This window comes from Camponotus floridanus, unplaced genomic scaffold, assembly GCF_003227725.1.
Source record: "Camponotus floridanus strain SB8 unplaced genomic scaffold, Cflo_v7.5 scaffold2, whole genome shotgun sequence".
Lineage (NCBI taxonomy): Eukaryota > Metazoa > Arthropoda > Insecta > Hymenoptera > Formicidae > Camponotus > Camponotus floridanus.
Window position 1 is genome coordinate 7,438,467 of NW_020229325.1, and position 22,206 is coordinate 7,460,672.

The window sequence follows — 22,206 nt, forward strand, 5'->3', positions numbered from 1 at the left end:
GAACAAGTTTGCAGTATGGTATTTCCTGTTTAAAACGACTAAATTATGATAGACAACAATTAGAAGAAAGAAGACGAGTGGCAGAAAGTGCCAATATAGATGTACTCGTATGGAGTAACGATCGCGTTATAAGATGGGTACAGTCGATTGGTTTGAAGGTTGGTTGGATATCCTCCGATATTTTGTTGCAATTGATCATACATATTTGGAAAATTTATATCAATTTTTTCTTAGGAATATGGAAATAATCTCTTGGAGTCGGGTGTGCATGGTGCACTTATAGCTCTAGATGAAAGTTTCGATGCAAATAGTTTTGCGTTAACTTTACAAATTCCCACACAAAATACGCAGGTAAATACGCGACATGTATTTACAGAGTTTTATCTTGCACTATACTATTGCATTTACTTTACAAACTCAAACAAATGCGCCATTTTGTCCTTATAGGCAAGACAATTACTAGAAATGGAATTTTCAAATCTATTAACGGTAGCGACAGAGAGACGACTGGATGAGAATAGTAGCCTGAAATCCTGATCCAGTACGTCAAGTCGACTGTCTCATATTCAACCACATCACGTCTAGTCCAAAACCCCAGCTATCGCTACTATCTATGCGCAAATGTGTTGTAAAAGTTGTAAGAGCTTTAAATATCATATTAGGAATAATCTTCACATACGACAAATGTGACAAATGTGACATTTTTTTGGTAACACCGAGGTGTGTTTTAACATAAAACTGTTAAGAGATAAGCTTACACAATACATTCGATACTAGGAATGCATTTTATGTCGCACGTGCATCAATTTATATATGTCGCATACCTCTTGACGAAAAGAGGAAGAGATAGTTATTCCGGACAATTTTTCATATAGATATCGAAATGTAGCAGGCAGTCGTTGTTATTATATATTATTAAAGAGATATTTTATAATAGTACTCCTTTCGAAAACTCGAAATATCAGTTGCAAATAATTATGACAATAATTCTCCTTGAGTTGGCTTGGTTTTTTTGTAAAATTGATAATCCGTAGTCTTTCAGTATTAACGTCGCGTAATAGAATACATTCGTTATGTCGCGAATATTATATACCGCGTTCGTATGACAGCGTGTACTTATAACACTCGGTAAATACTTGAAGCAACGTAAATTAACTTTATATCGCGTACAAAGATATAGTAGAGAGTCTCTAGGATATACCGTTGCTTTTGAAGAAATGTGAAGTTGCAAGATATCGTGTAATACAATCAGGAAAGTGAATTACATAAAAAAGAACTGGAGTAAATTTTTTTATACATAATTTTATTTTGTTTTATTTTTTCTTTATCGAATTTAGATTAAATGAATGAATTCTGCTAAGATTAGAGCTAGACATCTGAATAAAAGCAATAAATATAAGGTTTTATTTATAACATAATAAAAGTTAAGCTTAATATGTTTTACTATAATTCTTTTTCATTAAAACTTGATTCTTTCAGTAACTTAAATTAGTTTAAATTAAACAAGAATGTGTCCTTATTATTTATTTATTGTTTGACAACAATAAAATGTTTAAATATATACTTTTTTTAATCGTAGAAAAATAATTTGAAGAAAAGGATATCTGTTTAAAAAGCGTCCATTTAATAGTTGGAAAAATTTTTTTAACATTACAAATTTTTCATATTTTTCATATATACAGGGTGTTTTAGACCATCCATTTAAAAACTAGAGAAGTGGTTATTTCAAAAAAGTAAAAACATTTTCTTTATAAATCGGGTGCGCTCTATCGAGTGATGATATTTTCAACTTCTAGTTCCAGCCGAAAATAGGCGATTCAGACCGCAAGTACATTTTTTAAAACGGAACTCCCTATTTTTCATTGCATATTCTTGTAGCTTATCTCGAGGGCTTTCCAAAACACTATAATAAATTATATAATAAATTATATAATAAATTATTTTTCCACAAAGTACTTTTCCAGTTATGAAGCTTGAAGTCATTTCTTAATTTACATACACCATAAAATATCTTGTAAAATATTCATTTTTTGATTATCTTACCTTAATACTTTTATGTACAAAATAATGAGAGGAATCAATTGTAAAGAAAACATACAGTTGTTTTTAAGAAAAAATATGGAATTATTAATTGCAAATTACATATTTTTTCTTAGAAACAACTATGTGTTTTCTTTACACCAATTGATTTCTCTCATTATTTTGTACATAAAAGTATTAAGGTAAGATAATCGAAAAATGAATATTTTACAAGATATTTTATGGTTTACGTAAAATTAAGAAATGACTTCAAGCCTTATAACTCGAAAAGTACTTCATGGAGAACTAATTTATTATAGTGTTTTAGAAAGCTCTCGAGATAAGTTACAAGAATATATAATAAAAATAGGGGGTTCCGTTTAAAAAAATGCACTTCCGGTCTGAATCGCCTATTTCCGGCCGGAACCAGAAGTTGAAAATATCACTATTCGACAGAGCGCATTTATAAAGAAAATGTTATTACTTTTTTGAAATAACCACTTCTCTAGTTTTTAAATGGGTGGTACGGATGGTCTGAAACACCCTGTATATATGTATCATTGAAAACAAGAGATATTTTTTACACATTCTTGATTTATTTTATGTAAATCGATTCTCCTAGTCAACTTGCATATAAAAATATTAAGGGGGAGAGAGAGGTGTAAGATCACATAAAAATATTAAGATGTAAGATCACACATTGGTAAACAAATAGTTTACAGGATACATTATATTTTTTATATTTCAGTATATCCTGACACACGTATATACATATGAGATATCAGATAGAGAAACCATTTTTTTCCAATAACTTTAATACTTTCTCATGGACAGAATAATTAACGATTAATCGATTAATGCGAAGAAAATATATAAATGAATTTTTCAAAAATAGTTACATATTGCATTTGTGCGAAAATAAAATTGCCAATTAAGTCTGCCTATTATATTGTGTAATAAAAAAAATATATAAAGGATTACTTAAAATTACAATGATATTAAGATAAGAAAATTTGTTGCTTACTTTTTCGTTGAATCATTTCCTTCCCGCTTGTATTAACTATGGGACATCTTGTAAATACCATATATCAAGGAGACTGCGTCCTATGTTTCTGTATCTATAAGATTGAGCTCTGTAAGCATGAACTCTGTACACATAGAATTTACAAATTATTACTTTTTACGTAATCAGAGCTCCAGAGTATCATTCATTTTTCTCCATTATTTCGATGAATTTGAAATACCTCCAGGCAATGTATGTTAGCGCATACACACACACACACACACACACACACACACACACATTATATATATATATAATGAAATTATATACGAATGAAGAGAGAAGTGCGATTGATGTGCTATTTACCAAAAGAATTATGAGAATGGACATTTTATACTATAAGATATTTGGAAATGGTTGTACAATGTGTGTTAGTAAATGTGTTATATAAGATTAGACGACTCAATTACATTTCGTAAATGGGGGGCTACCGACCAATTTTATGCATAATGATTATAATAATCGGATATTATATAATATTTTCGGCGAGCGGTGTCCATTATCATGGATATTATTACTACCGCATTACATTACATTTTGCGTAATGTAACATTGCGGAAGAAAAATCGCTTCATTTACGCGAGCGCGCGCGCAGGTACTTTTATATATTATCTCCTTTAGATACATATAAGTATATAGCTCATTGTTAATAAAGACACGGTCGGTAGCAGAATAATGCAAAATGTATTATATAATTGTGCAGCAAGAAAACTGTACGATCGCATGGAGGGGGGGAATTGACCATAGCGACAATTAAGTATACTATGTAGAAATGAGATGTTGCTGAAGACAATGATCACGCGTGATGGTAATCATTATTATTGCCAATTATATAAATATCATATAAAGCTGAAGATGCGGCGAAAGACTGATGTGAGACATTGATGGTTATTGTAAAAATGAACTGATCGGGAAAGATGGAGAAAAAGAAAGAGAGACGATCACAATAAGGACGATAAGTTATAAATGCTGATGTTGTTAATGTTGTTGATACTTGAGCAATCATTGTTGTTGATTGTTTGTTTTCCATGAACATATATACTCTTCTCGCAAGCTGTTCTATTCATCGTAGGCTCCATGGCTCTGCACGATCTTCCGAACGGGCGTAAACGTACCAAATAATTTCTACCAAAGACTTTACAAAAGTAAATATACATTGATTTGTTGTCGATTATACGCGATTTATCGACGCTTCTGATCGGAGAGTAATATGTTGAGATATTGCGTTCTATCGATATATGTGGTTTTTCTCTTCTCATACCTGTATATTCATCATCATACCCCCATCGATCGATCGATCGAGGTACATTTTAAAAGAAATAATCGGACATACCGTTGCATTGATCCAAAGTAACTTATGCTACCTCAATACCGAAGTATGGCGATATTTGTTTTCGCAGACGCATAAAGCGTCGATTCATCGTTTCGCATGTCCCGTACTTTTCAAATTGCAATTGATGTACATATACATTGTGCGACTGACTCGATAATTCATGCACAAGTGTAACAGGAATTTGATAAAATAAGAATAAAAGGCACATGCACATATTTATTCGTTTACTTTGCTGTATAGTACGTTTATGCAATAGTATAATTATTTTCAACGCAATGGAAATGTGTGCATGTGCGTCGTGTGCGTGTGCGTGTGCGTGTATGCGTATGTGCGCGAGTGATGTTACTTTTGCACGCAATAAATCTTCATTTTTCGCAAAGTGTCGATAATATCGTACGAATTGTCGCGGAACTTGTATGTTTCTTGTAGCTTTCGTTCCAATTTCTGTACTTTTCTTTACTACAACGATAGAAATTAATAGGAAAATTGTTGTGCGTATATATTATTTTCTACGCATAAATATGGATGTGTATGAAAATGTTAAATGCGTTTTACGGAACATGGCCGTCTCTCCCCTTCGGAAGAGTCTGCAGCATAAGTGTAAAGTGACTGAACATTACTTTTAATGTGTGATAGTTAATAGTGTCTATAGACATTCCAGAAGGACCTTCCAAAAGAAAAAAAAATAATCGCATATATGCACGTCATGGATTAGTATGTATTAGCTTCGCGCGACGCCTTCTATGTATCTAGATATAAATATAAATGTATACATAATGATATAAAAAGTACCGCAAAGTTTGGCTTTTACAATTGATCGGATAGAAAAGTGGAATAAGCGCAGACAACAGAAATATTTGTAGACGATTCCGCTTGTGGGTGTATATTTTTCCTGGAAACGATTTAATTTTGCGTCTTGTTGTCATCAAAAGTCTATGTACATTATACGTGTGTAACGTTACAATCGACATCAAATATTTTTACATGGACTTTCATTGAAATGATACACATCGAAATGGACCGTGTCGCGCCACCCGTCATCGTTATCGATAAAGCCCAATTTCTTTGGCATAATTAATAACGAATAATTTAATCGCTTATATTGTTTTAATTACTGGTATATAATTCGTGTCCCCGTGTTTAAATGCATAACGAGAGTCTTTGAAATCTTGCGGTATTTATTATCTTTATGACATTTCCAGCAATCTTTCTCGTTTCTTCTCTTCTTCTTGTTCAAAATCGCTGCAGTTTTGCCAATTTATTTCAGTTTTATTTCGCTTTTATTTAACGTTGACAAATTTTTCATTCAAAATTAGATTGAATTTCGATAACGCCGATGACGGTGATTGTCGGTTAATATTAATCGTATACATAGGAAGTAGTAGGAATGCGGACAATGACATTGTCTTGTGCGTTTTGTCATGTACATAGATTTTTATACTACGTCGACCTGTTTCAATTTGATTTGCGTGATTCCATTTTGTACGTTCAATTATTCATTTATACGTGTCTGTTTTCTTCGTTGCAATTTTATATCGATTCATATATTGTCTTCAGCAATAATAGATGTGTTCCCACGATTAAGTTCGAACTCGACATCGAATGTAATCGATTCATCTTTGTCCTCTTTTAAACACATAATATTGTAAAAAAATCCTAATTATGATTTTACAGATACACAATCATACGCGTGTATGCACACGCGCACACACACACGCATACATATATTCGATGGAAGAACATTTACAATAATGCGAAACATATAAATAACATTAATCAATCGTGATATCGATTATTTGATGAAAAAATCGAGCTGAAAAAAGGATTCCAACATTATTTCGGTGTTTTTTGTATGATATATATATATATATATATATATATATATATATATATATACATATATATATATATATATATATATATATATATATATATGAGCGTTGCTGCTATATGCTATTAATAATTGTATATAAGTATGCGCGCGTCTACGCACGTGCATATATGTATATGGATATGATATAGGTATATACATACATATATATACATGCATGCATATACACATACATACATGTGTGTGTGGCGTGTGTAAAATTTATGTGTGTGTGCGTGCGTGTGTGTGTATGCATATATATATGTATACGTACATGTATATATACACATTAAATAGATTTATCGACTTTTTTGCACAATCTATACAGTGCGATTGACACTCTTCTAATGTGTAAATGAAATGTGTAATATAATTTTTCATTGAATCATCGGGCATTAAATACAAGTCGCACAGCGATCGTACTAATTTCGACACAAGCGTTTTGCCCCAAATCAACTAAAGAAGGTATGAAAGAAAGAATTTGTTAGTCTCAAGTGAATTTATAATTGAAATTCTAATTAAGAAATAAAAATTGTATAGATAGAACTCATTTTAATGCAAATAGAATGAGGAAAATTTAAATATGAGGAACATTGATTGTGAAAAGATACAATAGATAATTCTACTTTTCTCTCTTTTAATACATTTTTTTATTATCCAGAGTAGGAAACAGCTATACGAATGTGTTGTATGTACAAGTTTACATTTCATATTCAATGTCCCTCGATATAAATGCCTAAACCGTCAGTAATAAATGGTATTCGTTTGTTATGTTATATATATAATGTTACTTGTGCGCATCTCACAGGTAATAGTGCCAGCAGACGAAATTAAAAAAAAAAACAATTAGACGCTGGAGACGCAAAAAGTAACATCTCTTAAATATGAAGTAGTATATAATTAGTTGTATTATATATATGTATATGATACAAGGGGAAGAAAAAGGTGCACTACATCTTATCAAGTATTAAATTAATGAACAGAGTAACGCATTGTGCATAGTTTTTAATAGATTTGTTATATCACCCTCTATAAGTGTATCGATAACCAAAGGTTATACAATACTATACTAGGTTGAGGGTTACTTGATCAACAATAAGGATTTTATACAAATTTTACAAATAGATATGAAAGATATTTAATACTATGAGAGATATGCAGCTATTCTAAATTTTATAACAATAATTTAGTATCTCGTTTTTTTTTATAATTTACTACTGATTTATTTAAAAAAAAATAATAATTTACATAAACTAGGTGAAATTTATTTTAATGAATAATTAAAATTAATAATAAATAATGTAAAGCATTATATGTGTTAATGATCCTAAATGTATAGCTGTTTAATACATAAAGATTTTATATATATACATATATATATATATATATATATATATATATGTATGTGTATGTATGTATATGTATATATGTGTATATGTACAAATGAAAGACTTGTAATAGAATATTTCTAAAAAAAAAATGTACAAGAGTGCACTGTGCAACATTGTATGAATGATTCTCAATTTTATCATTTTAGTCGAAAATAATTTCATATACTACTTCATGTTTCCTATGATAAATGTAAGATAACGTAATGTATGGGAAACGGGGCACTTCCTAGTTGTGATGTTAATAATAGAGAATTTGTGTACGCGCGCCAGATGAGCGAAAAAGGGAGAAGTCAGTCAGATTTATTGTCATATTTATTGCGAGAATAAAGCAGTATTACTAAATGCGCACTTATATGCGCGACAACGATTGAGGATTCTATTAGCGGTTAATGTCATCACTACGAGAAAAAGTGGCACATATTAAATATATTCATAAAAAAAGACAAAAATAATAATATACGCATAAAAAAACTACATAAAAAAACAAATTGCGCGATTGTAGAGAGATTGAGAGAAGATGGGAGGACGGAAGCGGAGGAAAGGGGGAAAAAGGAAGAAGGAACGAAGGAAAATTTGACACCTGGCTTTATGCAAGTATACGTGTGGAATGGTAGTTAACGAAACAATTCCTAGTTATCTGATTAATGAGTATCGGTAACATTATTATCACTACCATTATAGTTGCTACTACTAACTTTTACGATTATTACTATGAAACTACTATCATTAGAAAAAAACTACTGTTATCTTATTATTACACAAGAAACTCTACTACCATTATCACTATAAATTGTCCTTGTAATTTTTATATGCCAAGTGTATACTTTAATAGAGTAACGGAAAAAATGATGAGAGAGAGAGAGAGTGAGAGAAAGAGAGAGAGAGAGAGAGAGCTACAGAGAAAGTGTAATATAACGCTCCTTCAAAGGGGAAGAGCAAAAATTATGTTAATTGAGCTATGAATTATAAATATTGTATAAGAGGATTAATAATAATATTAATAATATAATAATAATAATAATATAACAAATAATGACAATTATGATGATAATTATTATTTTGATTGATTCAGTGAATGATAATTTATCCATCAAACGTTTCAAACGAGTGAGATATATGAATTGATTTACATATAATACAAATTGTCATTATGTATATTTATTTATTTATTTATTTATTTTATTTATTTTTTTATTTATTTATTTATTTATCGCCGTAACACAGCGATCTATAAATATATTTCATTGACATTGTGCCGCACAAATCAATATCATATATAGATTTTTCATATAGCGAAAAGTATTTTATCCTAAAAGTACGAACCAATCATGTGTGTTTCCATAATCACTTTCATTTTTATTTTTTTTTATTTACTTTTTCAATTTATTTATATCTTAATATTATCGCATTTTTTAACACATATTCCGTTATTCATATATATTCGTCGTTGTAGCTTACATTTTAGAGTTTTAGACGAATGGATAAAAACGTTGTTTCATCGATATTGGACAATGATTTAAAAAATCCGCGCCTAGGGAGAAAAATATATGGAAAGATGAAAAATTTCGGTCGAGACTACGTATATTCGCTACCTGGATAGCATAAAAATAAACTAGACATAATTCTCAGTAAATAGGAACAAATTATATATGTACATAAAATAGCTCGGCATATCACAATTATATCCTTGTCCCAAACATCCCAAAGAGAAAGAATATCGAATCATTTATTTTCCTTAATAGTATAAGATTATAAGTATTGTCATAAAGGAGGAAGTGGATAAAGGAAAAAGAAACGCCCGAAATGCCGCCTTCTCTCTCCCTCTTAACGCGATGCCTAATCCATACATATACTATAGCAAAATTATATGGCTAGATGTGTATCGAGTATACTATGCCTGTGTTCCAAAATTCACTGTCAGTACCGAAAATCTATTCCCGGAATTCATAGTGCGGTCTTATATTCAAGATAATCTTAAGTAAGCTTTGAAAATGTTATACGGCTATTTCATTGGCTGAACAGAATCTTAAGATGACCTAAGATCAGACTTAAGACAATCTTGAATATAAGATCGGACTATAAATTCCGGCTTATAATATACGTGTGTATATATCGATAGATGAATTTCGGAACGCAGCCTATATATCTCTGTATTTATGGAGCAAGCAGATGCAAGATTTCTCATTGCTGTTCGTTTCTTAGGGTCAAAGTGGGTCAAAGTGAGTCAGTTATTTTATGTTATTTTGTGAAGGAATCTACTTTCCATTAAAAAATACAAATCGCTGGCAACCGTTTTGTTTTAATAAAAGCGTTTTTTCATATACGTTATAATAGGTAAGTATTATGATTAAATTTTTACTTTATATACATATATATATATATATATATTTGGACATTTTCAAAGAGATGAGATATACAAATCTGTTAAAGCGGCGAATAATTTTTATTATTTATACAAATATACGAAACCTTGTTTGAATTATTAATATGTCTAATGAGAAGGGGATATATTTATTAAAAACAATATCGCCTGTTATATATTCGTATACACTATTGTTTTTATTTGAATAAATATCTCGCATACACTTCTTCACGAAACGAACGGACAGTTGCGAGAGAAACGTACACAGAGAGATTATACGTTATCGAAGTATCGATTTATTATTATCGAATATCTTAAGACGTAGCAGCAGAACGTGATCTTAAATGTCTTCCTAAATGTACTAAAGTAGTAGGACAATGTAGAAGTGTATTTCACTGCAAGATTATCATATTTATTATAGTATTGTTATAGAACATTGTAACACATTGAAATATCGGTTTTTTTTTCTTAGAAAAATTACAGCGTAATATTATATAGCGATATTTATATTTAATGTAATAAACAACACTGGTTACTATCAACAACTGGGAACTATCAAATATAAACAGTGGACATTTTCGGCAATTTTAACGCACAAATATGGAATGGCCAAATGTAGAATCTCTCCATATTATCCGCTATTCTACCCTTGCTGCTAATCGCTTTTTCTTTAGCTTCTCGCTGCTTTTCACTTTGCTTTTCCATTCATTTCCACAGACTAATTTGTCACGTAATCACGCCTAGAATGGAGATAATTTTTTTGTATACACGCATTATCATCATATATTTAAAATAATCATTACAACGACATTTTTATGTCATGTATAAGCGGTCACACGTGGCAAATGCGAATAGGAGAACAACGAGGGATGGAATAAGAAGGGAAATTAAGGTTAAAATATATGAATTATACGAAGTATAGTACGGAGTCTCGGTTATATATTTCGCGATTTTGTGAAACTATCTTTGTGAAGAGATTAATCAATCTGTTTTGCAAAATTTAATAGCGAGCAGAAAACGATTCACGAAAAAGAAATCAATATATTTAATAAAAATATAATTAGATATTTATATTTAGTATTAAAATAATATATATATATATATATATATATATATATATATAATAAATATAACAGCGATAAATAACTAAATTTTTAAAACATAAAGTTCCAATCTCTATGTGTACATATAATATCTCACAGCTTTTTCTTTATTATTTTTTATTTGTAAATTATTAATTGTATCATGCAATGATAAAAAATAAATGTAAAAGAATAATTGTTAAATCTTGTTTTTTTATCTGCATTTAACATATATAATATGTATGTGTTAAATGCACATAAAAAAAGCAACTTTTAACAATTATTCTTTTATATTTATTTTTTTACTGTGTTATAAATTAAATTATATGTATATATACCATTTAATTTATAATATAGTAAAATTTTAATTGTATTACATTCTTTTCGTCCATATATGTATCTGCAAAATTTTAGGAATAAATAATCAGATTGGAATAAGCTTTAAACTTGCGAGATAGTTATTTGGTGTCTATAACAATCACATTTATCACTCACAATCGTATAAATTTGTAAATATGATAGGTTGATGAGACCTTGATTTTAAAGCTTTGTGTTTTGTTTACAACTTTCTTAGTAAAATCTCCAAATTTGAGTAGCATAAGTATAACGATCATGGAGACCAATATAACGACCATTAATCATTTGGTGCAAAACGAATGGTCTCATATAATAAAATCGGAAAATGACAATAGATTATACAAGATGTTACTATTGAATAATTATATGAAGGTGATTTTAATAAGCGATCCAACGACCGACAAAGCTGCCGCTGCGTTGAATGTTAATATCGGTAATTTGTATTATATTCTTTTGCATTGTGCGTACAGAGCAAATTTGAAAACTTGGCTATAAGATAGTAACTCTCTTTAGTGTTTCCTTATTGCAGCTATATTGAATCATGAAATTAAGAGAGAGCGAGAAATCATAAATTTTGAAAAAAGAAATTAGTCATTATTTCATATGATTCATCATATTCGATAATATGGATTGAAAATATTGAAAATTTTTTTTTGTTTATTTATATTAAATACATATATAATCCAATTTACATGCACATTTTACATTTCTAGTAACAATAAATCTTGTTGATAATTGATGGCCAATTATAAAAGTTATGTTTTAATTTACAAATCGAAATAAAGAGATTTTATTAAATTTTAATTTATACTATTGAACACGATTGAATAATATATAAAAAAATTAACTTATTTTGATGTATTTCTCTCTATCTCTTACACACACACACACACACACACACACACAAATACACACATGTGCGCAGAAACAAGAAAAGAAGTCGCATGCTTTGTTGCTTTATGACTATACATATAATTCTGTGCAATTCAATATTATTATAGCGAGAAACTGAATTTTTAAGGAACTTTAAATCAAAATTAGAAAATGTATTACAAGAATATTATATCCGTTTCGATTTATTTCTCTTTGATTAGATTTTTTGCAAATGCATTAATGTATTTATGTCTGTTATATTTGCCAATACACATATAAGTACAATCGCACTTATTTTAAGAAAATGAGATTATATACATATGAATAATGTTTCTTATATAAGTCAATTTTGCTTATCCTTATTATTATATATATATTTTGCCTATAAAAGTAAGATAACGTCAATAGAAACAACAAGGTTTTGATAAATATATATTTTTTAATTTATTATAAGCAACAATAGCGAAAAAAATAATTCTTAACGATAGCAATATTTAACAATCTCATATTCAAAAAGAGTGTTTTATTTTTTAAGTATTAGAAATGATTGTTATTGTCACCACATGCACATCATCTCATTTTATTTTTAATAAAATATCTATCCCGAAAATTTAAGATGCGCATACACACACACACACACACACGCACACGCACACGCACACGCACACACGCACACACACATATTAATGTTATACTGGATTAATACGTTGTTTTGTAATCAATATTTATTAAATTATTAATCGTATAATTGTTTAAATATAATAATAATAATATATATTACTGCAGGCTCCTTAACCGAGCCGAAGAATTTACCAGGATTGACACACTTGTTGCAACATGTGTTGTATTTGTTGAAGACGGAAAATAGTCCGCAACAGAAGTTTAAAGAATTTGTATCGCAAAATAACGGCGTGGTCACTACTGAAACGACAGAAAATCTCAGCACTTATCGTTTTGATATAGCCGTAACCAAGTTCAAAAATGCTTTAACATCCTTTGCTCAATTGTTCATAAATTCGGTCGTCTTCACTCCAGACATGATAAAATCAGAATTACAGGAAATAAATGTTTGTAATTGTGTGAGGAAAATAGATAGATGGGGAATATTGCAATTGTTTAAATCGACTATAGACTGCGATTATCAGATTTTGAATGAAGAGAGCAATAATTTTGAAAAAGTGTCGAGTATACCAAATATACCCGAACCAATATCGAATAATATCGTAAAATATATGCAGAAATTTTATGATAATTATTATTCCTCTCATATGATGTCATTATGCATCCTTAGTAATGGTATGTAATATTAATAAATTTAACATTAATACATTTAAATATAATTAATAATCTATATTATTATATAGATTGCATAATCTATATTATTATATAGATTGCAATTTTTTACGTATATTATGTAATTTTTTATCTATGTATTTTTAAATCAATTGCAAAACATTTTGAATAGAGTTATTTTCGGAAAAGTGTTTCAAAACTGTTTGCAATAATATTTATTTTGTATTTATTAATCGTATTTAGTAGTAATGGGATTTTATTATAACTGCGTATCATTTTATTATATATTGTTTGCTTTTGGAAGAGAATGTCATTTAACAATAATTCATTGAAAGAGATTTCAAATTACTTGTGCAAACAATACTTTTCTGCTTTATTTTCTTCCAATTTATGTTTAAAAAATTGTTACATATGAATATCGTTTATTATTGTTACATGTGAATATTGTTAGTTATTCTTCGTATCTATTATTAATCTTTCTCTTTACTAATTTCGACAAAATCAATTACTCTCGATCATAATAATAATATCATTATTAATAATGATAATAATTGTTAGAAAATTATACAATGATTATATATATATATATATATATATATATATATATATATAATTTAATAATACAGATATTTTCTATAAATGTACATAAAAGAATTGAAATATACGAGATTATTTGTTTATTACATATTTACAAATATAAGAGCACTTCAGTAAATTTTGTTAGCATAAATATCAAAAATTACTATTTGTTACAAATTTCCAATTTCTTTAAACCAATGGCTTTCTAAATAATGCTCAAATTATAAATTTGTTAAAATACATTAGATACGTTAATGTTTTTATTTATTTACATCATTTTACAACTCAAGTTTCTGTCAGTCTTTTGCCTTTAATCGCTTAATAATAAATTAAAAGCATAAGAATTGTAGAGTTTCTTCGAACAAAAAAATAATTTTTTATTTATTTTGAATAATACCTCTTTTATGTACGTTTTTTTGTATGTATTGAGTGCATTCTGTATAATGTTGTGTTCAATATGTTTATTTTGTTAATATTAACGAATAAATTTTTTAGAAAGCTTGGAACAACTTCAAGTATGGGTAGCAAGTCTTTTTTCTCAAGTAAAATTGAACAAATTTGCAAAAATGAAAAAGGGAATGTCTTTGATCCAATGTTTTCCTAAATGTGAATCTGTCTATAAAATATATGGAATTCACACATGTTTTTATACAGACTATAAGATATTATATATTATACTTCCTTCAGAATATTTGATTCATCGACAATATGTGGTAATAGAAATTTAGCATTGACACTTTTTATACAAATATTACACACACACACACACACACACACACACACACACACACACACACACACACACACACACACACACACACACACACACATACATACATACATACATACAATGTCAAAAGCATATTTTAAAAATTTGTGAGCGTGTTTCTGGATAAATAAAAAAGAGGAACAAATGTTTATGTGAATACTTATAGTCGCAAATGCTTCGTTATCGAAATAATGGACATTAATCAGCAGGATTAAATAATGATTTATTTGAATTTTAATTTTATTAATGTTCTTTGCAAGAGATTTTTATCTATGGAATTATTTGAAAAACGTCGTCTATTAAACACTTAACGATGAAGAGGATCTATGAACACGTATCCAGAATGTTTGCGAGATAGTCCACCTCAGGTTTTTTAACGAATGCGCCAATCATGTAGATATCGTGCTCAAGCATATATTAAAAATGATAGGGAACACGTAGAGCATCTCTTGCAAAGAACAACAACAAAACTGAAGTTCAAATAAGTCAAATAAGTTATTTAATACTACTGAATTATCTCCATTATTTCGAATTATTTGCGATCATATGTACATATTTATTCTTTTTTTTTTGTCTAGGAACACGATTATAAATTTTTGAAACACTTTTTACTCAGCCTGTGTAATTGTACACAATACGTAGTAATTATATCTAATACTTAATTTAATTCATCATTTAATTAATGCTAATGTTACATCTAATTTCATACAACGATAATTCGAGATTTATACATTTTATCTTATTACTGACTTCTCCTAATATAGTCTTTTCTCACCTATTTGTTCGAATATGGCGGCAAAGGATCATTAATGTCAGTTTTAAGAGCTAATGGTTGGGGTAATGATATCGATACTGGAAACCTGTGCGATGCCAAAGAGTTCACTTTTTTTAACGTTGCCATCAATTTAACTGATGAAGGTCTTGAGCATATTGATGATATCATGACATTGTTTTTCCAATATGTCAAACTGTTGAAGGAAAGCAACGGTACTGAATACAGGAGAATATTTAATGTAAGTAATGAAATGTAATTTTATATTGAAAATCTATTATAAAATGATGATGTACTAACATAGTCAGTGGGATGATTTTTTATGAATAAACGAGTAAGTATAAAATATAGAATATGTAGATGCGCATTTCTTGATTGTTTGCATTTTTGTGTATGAGAAAAATTGATATATACATATATATATATATATATATATATATATAGTATTTTTTAAAATTAAAGTATATAAGTGTGTGCATTCGTTTCATGCTTAAGATATATGAATATAAGAATATGATCAGGATTCTTTATAATAATCAATTACAATAATCGCAATTTAAGCAGTTTCTAATGTGATAAACATTATTACAAGCATAGTACTTGTTCTACATCCTGCGCTGTGCATTAAAAAAGTGGTATGTCGCGGCATTGATCACGTAAAGAAATTTTAAAATAATTGATGAGTATTCAAAAGTAGTATGTACCGATAAATGCAAACAAATATTAATATGCAATTAAACAGATGCTAATAATTTGAAATTATTTTATCGAAAGAATATTAGTAACTGATCTATTTTTTATTCACTCTATATTTTTATAATTACATTGTTGCTTGTACTAATCCGAACGATTTTTATTTTATTTTATATAATGCATCTATCATGTATATAAGCACACATGTAAGATATTTCATTTACAGGAATATAAAGAAATCAAAGAATTAAAATTTCGTTTTAAAAACAGGGAATCTCCTCTTGAATACGTGACAATCATTTCGCGATTATTGCTAGATACTAAATATGAGAATATGACTGATATTCTGCATCAAATTCCTACGTATGAGCAATTTTGGATTCAACAAATATTGAAAGATTTTTTATCGCAACAACATATGAGAATTTATATAATCGCGGAAAAGTTTAAAAATTTTGCAGAATTTTCCGAAAATATCGGAACCTTTAAATATCGAAAAGAGAAGGTGCCGGCGAAAATATGTGCCAAATGGATTAGCAATGCGTCTGCGGAATTGAATTTACCTGCCTGCAACGAATTTTTACCGGCAACTGTTTCCATGAAGTCAGAAGGCTATAAGAAAGTAATTGCAGATGTCAAATTTTCTTAATAATCATTAAGCACTGGTATAAGATGTATAGTAATTTTCATAAAATTTATACAAAATATCTGATTATCGCAATATTGTTTCGAGTGTATCGAAATATGTACAAAGTATTAAAAAATATTAAATAAATTAAAGTACATATGTTTCTGCATACATTATTTTTAATAATCAATAGTAATTGGATATAATGTAGCTTGCACCAGTGCTTACGAATTAATTTATATAGGATATTGCATGGAATTTGAAAGAAATTTCGAAAAAGTAATTCTTTGTGCAAAAATAAAATATAAAATATAAAATTTGCTTTTTATATCTGTTTTCGAGAAAAAATTATTTCGAGAATTGGAAAAATAATAAACTCGAAAAGTAATATTTATTTGCTCTTCTGTTTATTACTTCTAAAAAAGATTAAATTTAAAAATTTGCTGAATGAATGTGTGTATATTTTTTAATAACTTAGATATTACTTTTAATTTCTATCGAAAGAATATATCATATATCTTTTAATTTTACTTTTTTATAGCCATTATTTAAATTGTATTATAATATGTCACATATAATTTTCATAAATAATTATTATATAAGTTTGTGAGGTAAACACTATCTATATTATCAATTTTCTAAAATCTATTTTTTAGAAATAAAGCTAATCACGTACAAAAGAGATTTATTTATTCTATTCAACTTATTTTTGCACAAAATTAATTATTTTGTTTAAGATAGTATCACGACTTTGACCATACCTCACTTATTTAATTTGCGCATGACTTTTTACAGTCAGAAAATCCTACGGTTTTATGGGACACACAATTACTAAGAATGTGGTACAAGAAAGATGACATATTTAAGGAACCGAAAACTATCATAATCTTCCATTTCATCTGGTATGTAAACAACAAACACAATACAAATTTGAATAGATTCTATTTTTGTAATAATGGTAAATGTTTCGTTAAATCATTAAAATTACATTTTTAGTCCACCTGTCTATGTGGACTCTGTCAGTGCCAATCTCACTCATTTCTTTGTTCGACTTGTTAACAATTCTCTCAGAGAGCACTTATATCCTGCTATTTTAGTTAATTCACACTGGCAGCTTTCCGCTACTAAGTATGGAATACTAGTGAGTAAAATAATAATAGACAACAATAATAATAATATAATAGTATACAATATACAATAGTATTTTAAAATATATCGGACAAGATTGATCAAACAAATTTTTAGATACAATTGATTATTCGTAATATACATATTCAAACGCGCGCATGTATACGTAAAGCAGTTGAACACACACACACACACCACACACACACACACACACACCACACACACACACACACACACACATACACCCACACATTTCCTCTATTCACTTTCGAAATCTTTGTTATTTTCATGCAATTTATATCTAACTGATATATTGAATTTTTTATATACCAACAAAAAAAGTTTATTTCTGAACAAAACATTTCCAAGTTTATTCACATATGTTATTTTTAAGTTTGATCAATTCTGCCTTTAAATAATATTTACCTGAAATATATATATATATATATATATATATATATATATATATATAATATAATTTGTTCAACATTATTATATGTATAAATTGAGAAATATTTACTTAAAATTAATATTGCTTAGAATTAATTGTGTATGTTTAATTGTGTATGTATATGTTTAAGAGATGTGTCAAATTAATTGTTTTCTTAGCTTAAAATAGATGGGTTTGACGACAAGCTACATGTGTTGTTAAACAAAATCATCGATCGAATGATAAACTTTAAATTAAATCCAAAAAATTTTGAAATTGAGAAGCAAAATGTACGTAGATACAATGAGATGCAAAAATTTGTTGAATTAAATTGAATTGCAATGTTGTTTATTTAAAATCATTTGCAGCACGAACAATTTTGTAAAATGCAGCTTGAACAGTTGGGAAAAGATCAGCTAATCAATTATTCATCAATCCAGCTAGACAATTATTTGTTGCCAATAAATGAAATATTAGAAAAAAATTCACGTAAGTATACAATAGATGATATATACATGTTAATAATATTGCTTATGATATTTATTCTTGAAAAATGTGTCACTCTTTGCGAGTGCGGTAAAAAAATCTTTTCTTTTTACAAATTTCTTTTTACACATGTAATGATTATTTCGTTTATATAAATAATTACATATTTCTAGAATATTAAATTTGAATGAAAAACTATTGAAAAATAATTAAATACTTTTGAAAATTTAAAATGCACATATTATATTTTACACACACACACACACACACACACACACACACACACACACACACACACACACAAGTATATATACATGACTAAAAGATCTTACGATAATGTTATGCAGATATTACTTTTGAAAAAGTCCAACAGTTCATATCAAGCTTATTCAATTCAATATATGTAGAATTCTTAATACATGGTAATATGATTGCATCAGATGCCTATAATATAGCATTTCTAATTCGGGACAAATTCTCAAATATCATTCCATTGATGCCAACAAGCATAGAATTAAATCATGATATCGACGATGGTAAGTAATAGTAAATATACACTTAACTTATAATTGTAAATTAATTTCCGTATCGTCAATTAACGTAAATTTTTAATTTTTTTCTATCTCATTATCAGTATTTTATTACTGTTGTAAACATTAAAGAAATCCGGAAAAATAAAATTCATATGTAATTAAAAATATAAAAATATACATATAATTATATATAAAATTTGTCTATACATTTGTATAATCACATATTTGTATAATCTGTGTCCATATGTACAGGAAAAACTATAAGACGAATAATTGATAAAATAATGAGGCGAATAATTTTTGCATCGTATTTTTTTCAGAAAAAATAAAATTGCTTATATATAATTATATATATCTATCTCTATAATCATATATATCTTATATATAATTTATATATATTTATATATAATTATATATAAATTTATATATAATTATATATATTTTTACATATACATATATATGTATATTTATATGTATATGTGGATTACGCATGGACTTTTATGCCGGGAATTTTTATAATTTCATAGAATTTTAACTATGACAATTGGAGAATTAATGTTTATAATATATAAATATTGATAAACTCTATATTACAGTGCACACATAAAATTTTATATTTAGTATAATTTGTCTCTCTGAACTTTCCACAACTTTCTACTTTAAAACATATCTTAATGTTTATTTTACTATTTTTATATTTAAATATTATTTTCTCACTCTCTTCTTTCATATCCTTTTCTCTCCATACACATGTTATTAGAATTTTATTTGTATAATAAGATTTTTGCCCACAGAAATGTGGAATACTAATGAATCACTATTATCTATTTGATGCAGTCTAATTTGTATATCATGATATTCATTTTAGATTACAATTTTGAAAATCGATTTCGCTTGTTGTATGAAAAGGACTCGTGTATCGTCGGCGTTATGTTTTATTCAGTTAATTCCCGATCCACAGAGTTGGACGTGATGTTAGATTTTGTGCAACAAGTAATTTGTAAACGTTTGGCTATTTTAAAAAGTGAGGAACAGTTGGGCTGTTTATCATATAGTGATATATACCGAACAAATAGAATACAAAGATTGAAAATCCTGGCTCAAGGTCTAAAATCGCAAACAGTTGAAGATATTAAACACCAAATTAATCTATTCATGAATTCTGTGGTGGTAAATATTAACATTAATATTAATTTAACATTAACATTAATAATAATTAACAAAAATGAATATAATAATAATTATTTAACATTAATATTATATGTGATGATCTAATATTATACAAAGATACAAAATGGCAATTCTGAGAAATTAAGTTGAAAATGTGTATCATTGCATTTTTTTAAATGAAAAAGATTGTTCTTGATAAAATTTTGACATGAATATTTCGAAATTCATATCATTTTATATTATTTTTAAAACTATTTGTAAAATCATTACTTTCCTCAAGAAAAATGTTTATATTTCAATAAATATTAAATTCGTTTCGATTAGATATTCGATTAGAAATTAATTGAATCATACATTTATCAAATATATGGCACAGTATTATATTCAAAATTATTTAAATTGAGAAAATACACAAAATTAATGTTATATTACAATAGTGTATGTAGAATATTAATAAGAATAACAATTAAATTATGTTTTTATGAAAGTATCATTTACAAATCATTATAAAATTGTATTTCAGAATTACATAATTAATATGCCTGAAGAGAGTTTCCAAGAGATGAAAGCTTTATTAATTACATCATATCATAATAAAAAACCGAAAACATTTAATGATCTAACTGATGTTTTAGGGGCTCAGATTTTTAATCAACAATATAACTTCGATCAAATTAATCTCGAAATAGATTACGCAAATAAAATTACGAAGAAAACTTTATCTAATTTTGATCATGGTAGCTAATATTTTATAACTTTTTTTTTACATAGATAATATTTCTTTTTATCTATTGGTATAATTTTTAAAAAGTATGTGATCAATTATTAAGAACTTTAATGTCTAGAAAATAGATATAAAAAAATTAAATTCACATATTGCATATTTATTTATGCGCGGAAAATTATTCTTTGCTAAAAAATTTTTAACGTATATATAAAATTATATATAATTATATATAAAATTATATATAATTATATATAAAATTTTTATCTTAAATACTGGAACATTTACTGTGTTAATAATCTTTGATATTGTTTTATTACAAAGTGTTTCAGGGTTTTATGATCAGTGTCTAAATATTTTAGAAAAATCATAAATAATAGAAATTCTCTACATCAATATATATAGATTAACTTAAAGGCAAGAGAATTTATATAAAAACATTCCGTTGTTAAAATCAATGATGTCACGTCGTTTCAGTGGAACAATTATATACCAAAATTATTAACGAAAAGACGCTCTACAAGGCTTCATGTCACAATTATTAATTTTAGTTATTTAAAAAAGAAAGAATAATTAAAATATATTAATATTTCGTTTCTTTACTTTAATTTTTCAGCAGTATTTCGTTTCATTATAATCAATATGTTTCTT

At 27.5% G+C, this 22,206-nt stretch overlaps 2 protein-coding genes across 20 annotated transcripts in view; both read left to right on the forward strand.

Moving 5' to 3' along the window:
- Positions 1–1,389, forward strand: part of LOC105249062 (liprin-alpha-1) — a 32,036-nt gene extending 30,647 nt beyond the window's left edge. For all 18 annotated transcript variants that reach the window (XM_020026857.2, XM_020026848.2, XM_020026845.2 and 15 more), the window contains 3 exons: positions 2–158; positions 235–351; positions 448–1,389. In XM_020026857.2, the coding sequence (XP_019882416.1) occupies positions 2–158; positions 235–351; positions 448–537 (364 nt within the window). In that variant the 3' untranslated portion in view covers positions 538–1,389. The remainder of the gene's footprint in view (position 1; positions 159–234; positions 352–447) is intronic.
- Positions 1,390–9,632: 8,243 nt separating this feature from the next.
- On the forward strand, positions 9,633–22,113 carry LOC105249060 (insulin-degrading enzyme). Of its 2 annotated transcripts, XM_025408159.1 has the most exons (15): positions 9,633–9,654; positions 9,796–10,010; positions 11,695–11,910; positions 13,137–13,646; positions 14,718–14,935; positions 15,756–16,004; positions 16,683–17,078; positions 17,880–17,986; positions 18,081–18,225; positions 18,822–18,932; positions 19,011–19,131; positions 19,476–19,664; positions 20,530–20,831; positions 21,355–21,568; positions 21,880–22,113. In XM_025408159.1, exons 3-15 carry the CDS (start codon positions 11,733–11,735, stop codon positions 21,906–21,908), a joined length of 2,769 nt encoding a protein of 922 aa, XP_025263944.1. In that variant the 5' UTR covers positions 9,633–9,654; positions 9,796–10,010; positions 11,695–11,732; the 3' UTR covers positions 21,909–22,113. The 2 variants fall into 2 exon arrangements, with proteins under 2 accessions (XP_025263944.1, XP_011252520.1); XM_011254218.3 differs by lacking the exon at positions 9,633–9,654 and having other exon boundaries at positions 9,731–10,010.
- The last annotated feature ends 93 nt before the right edge of the window (positions 22,114–22,206 follow it).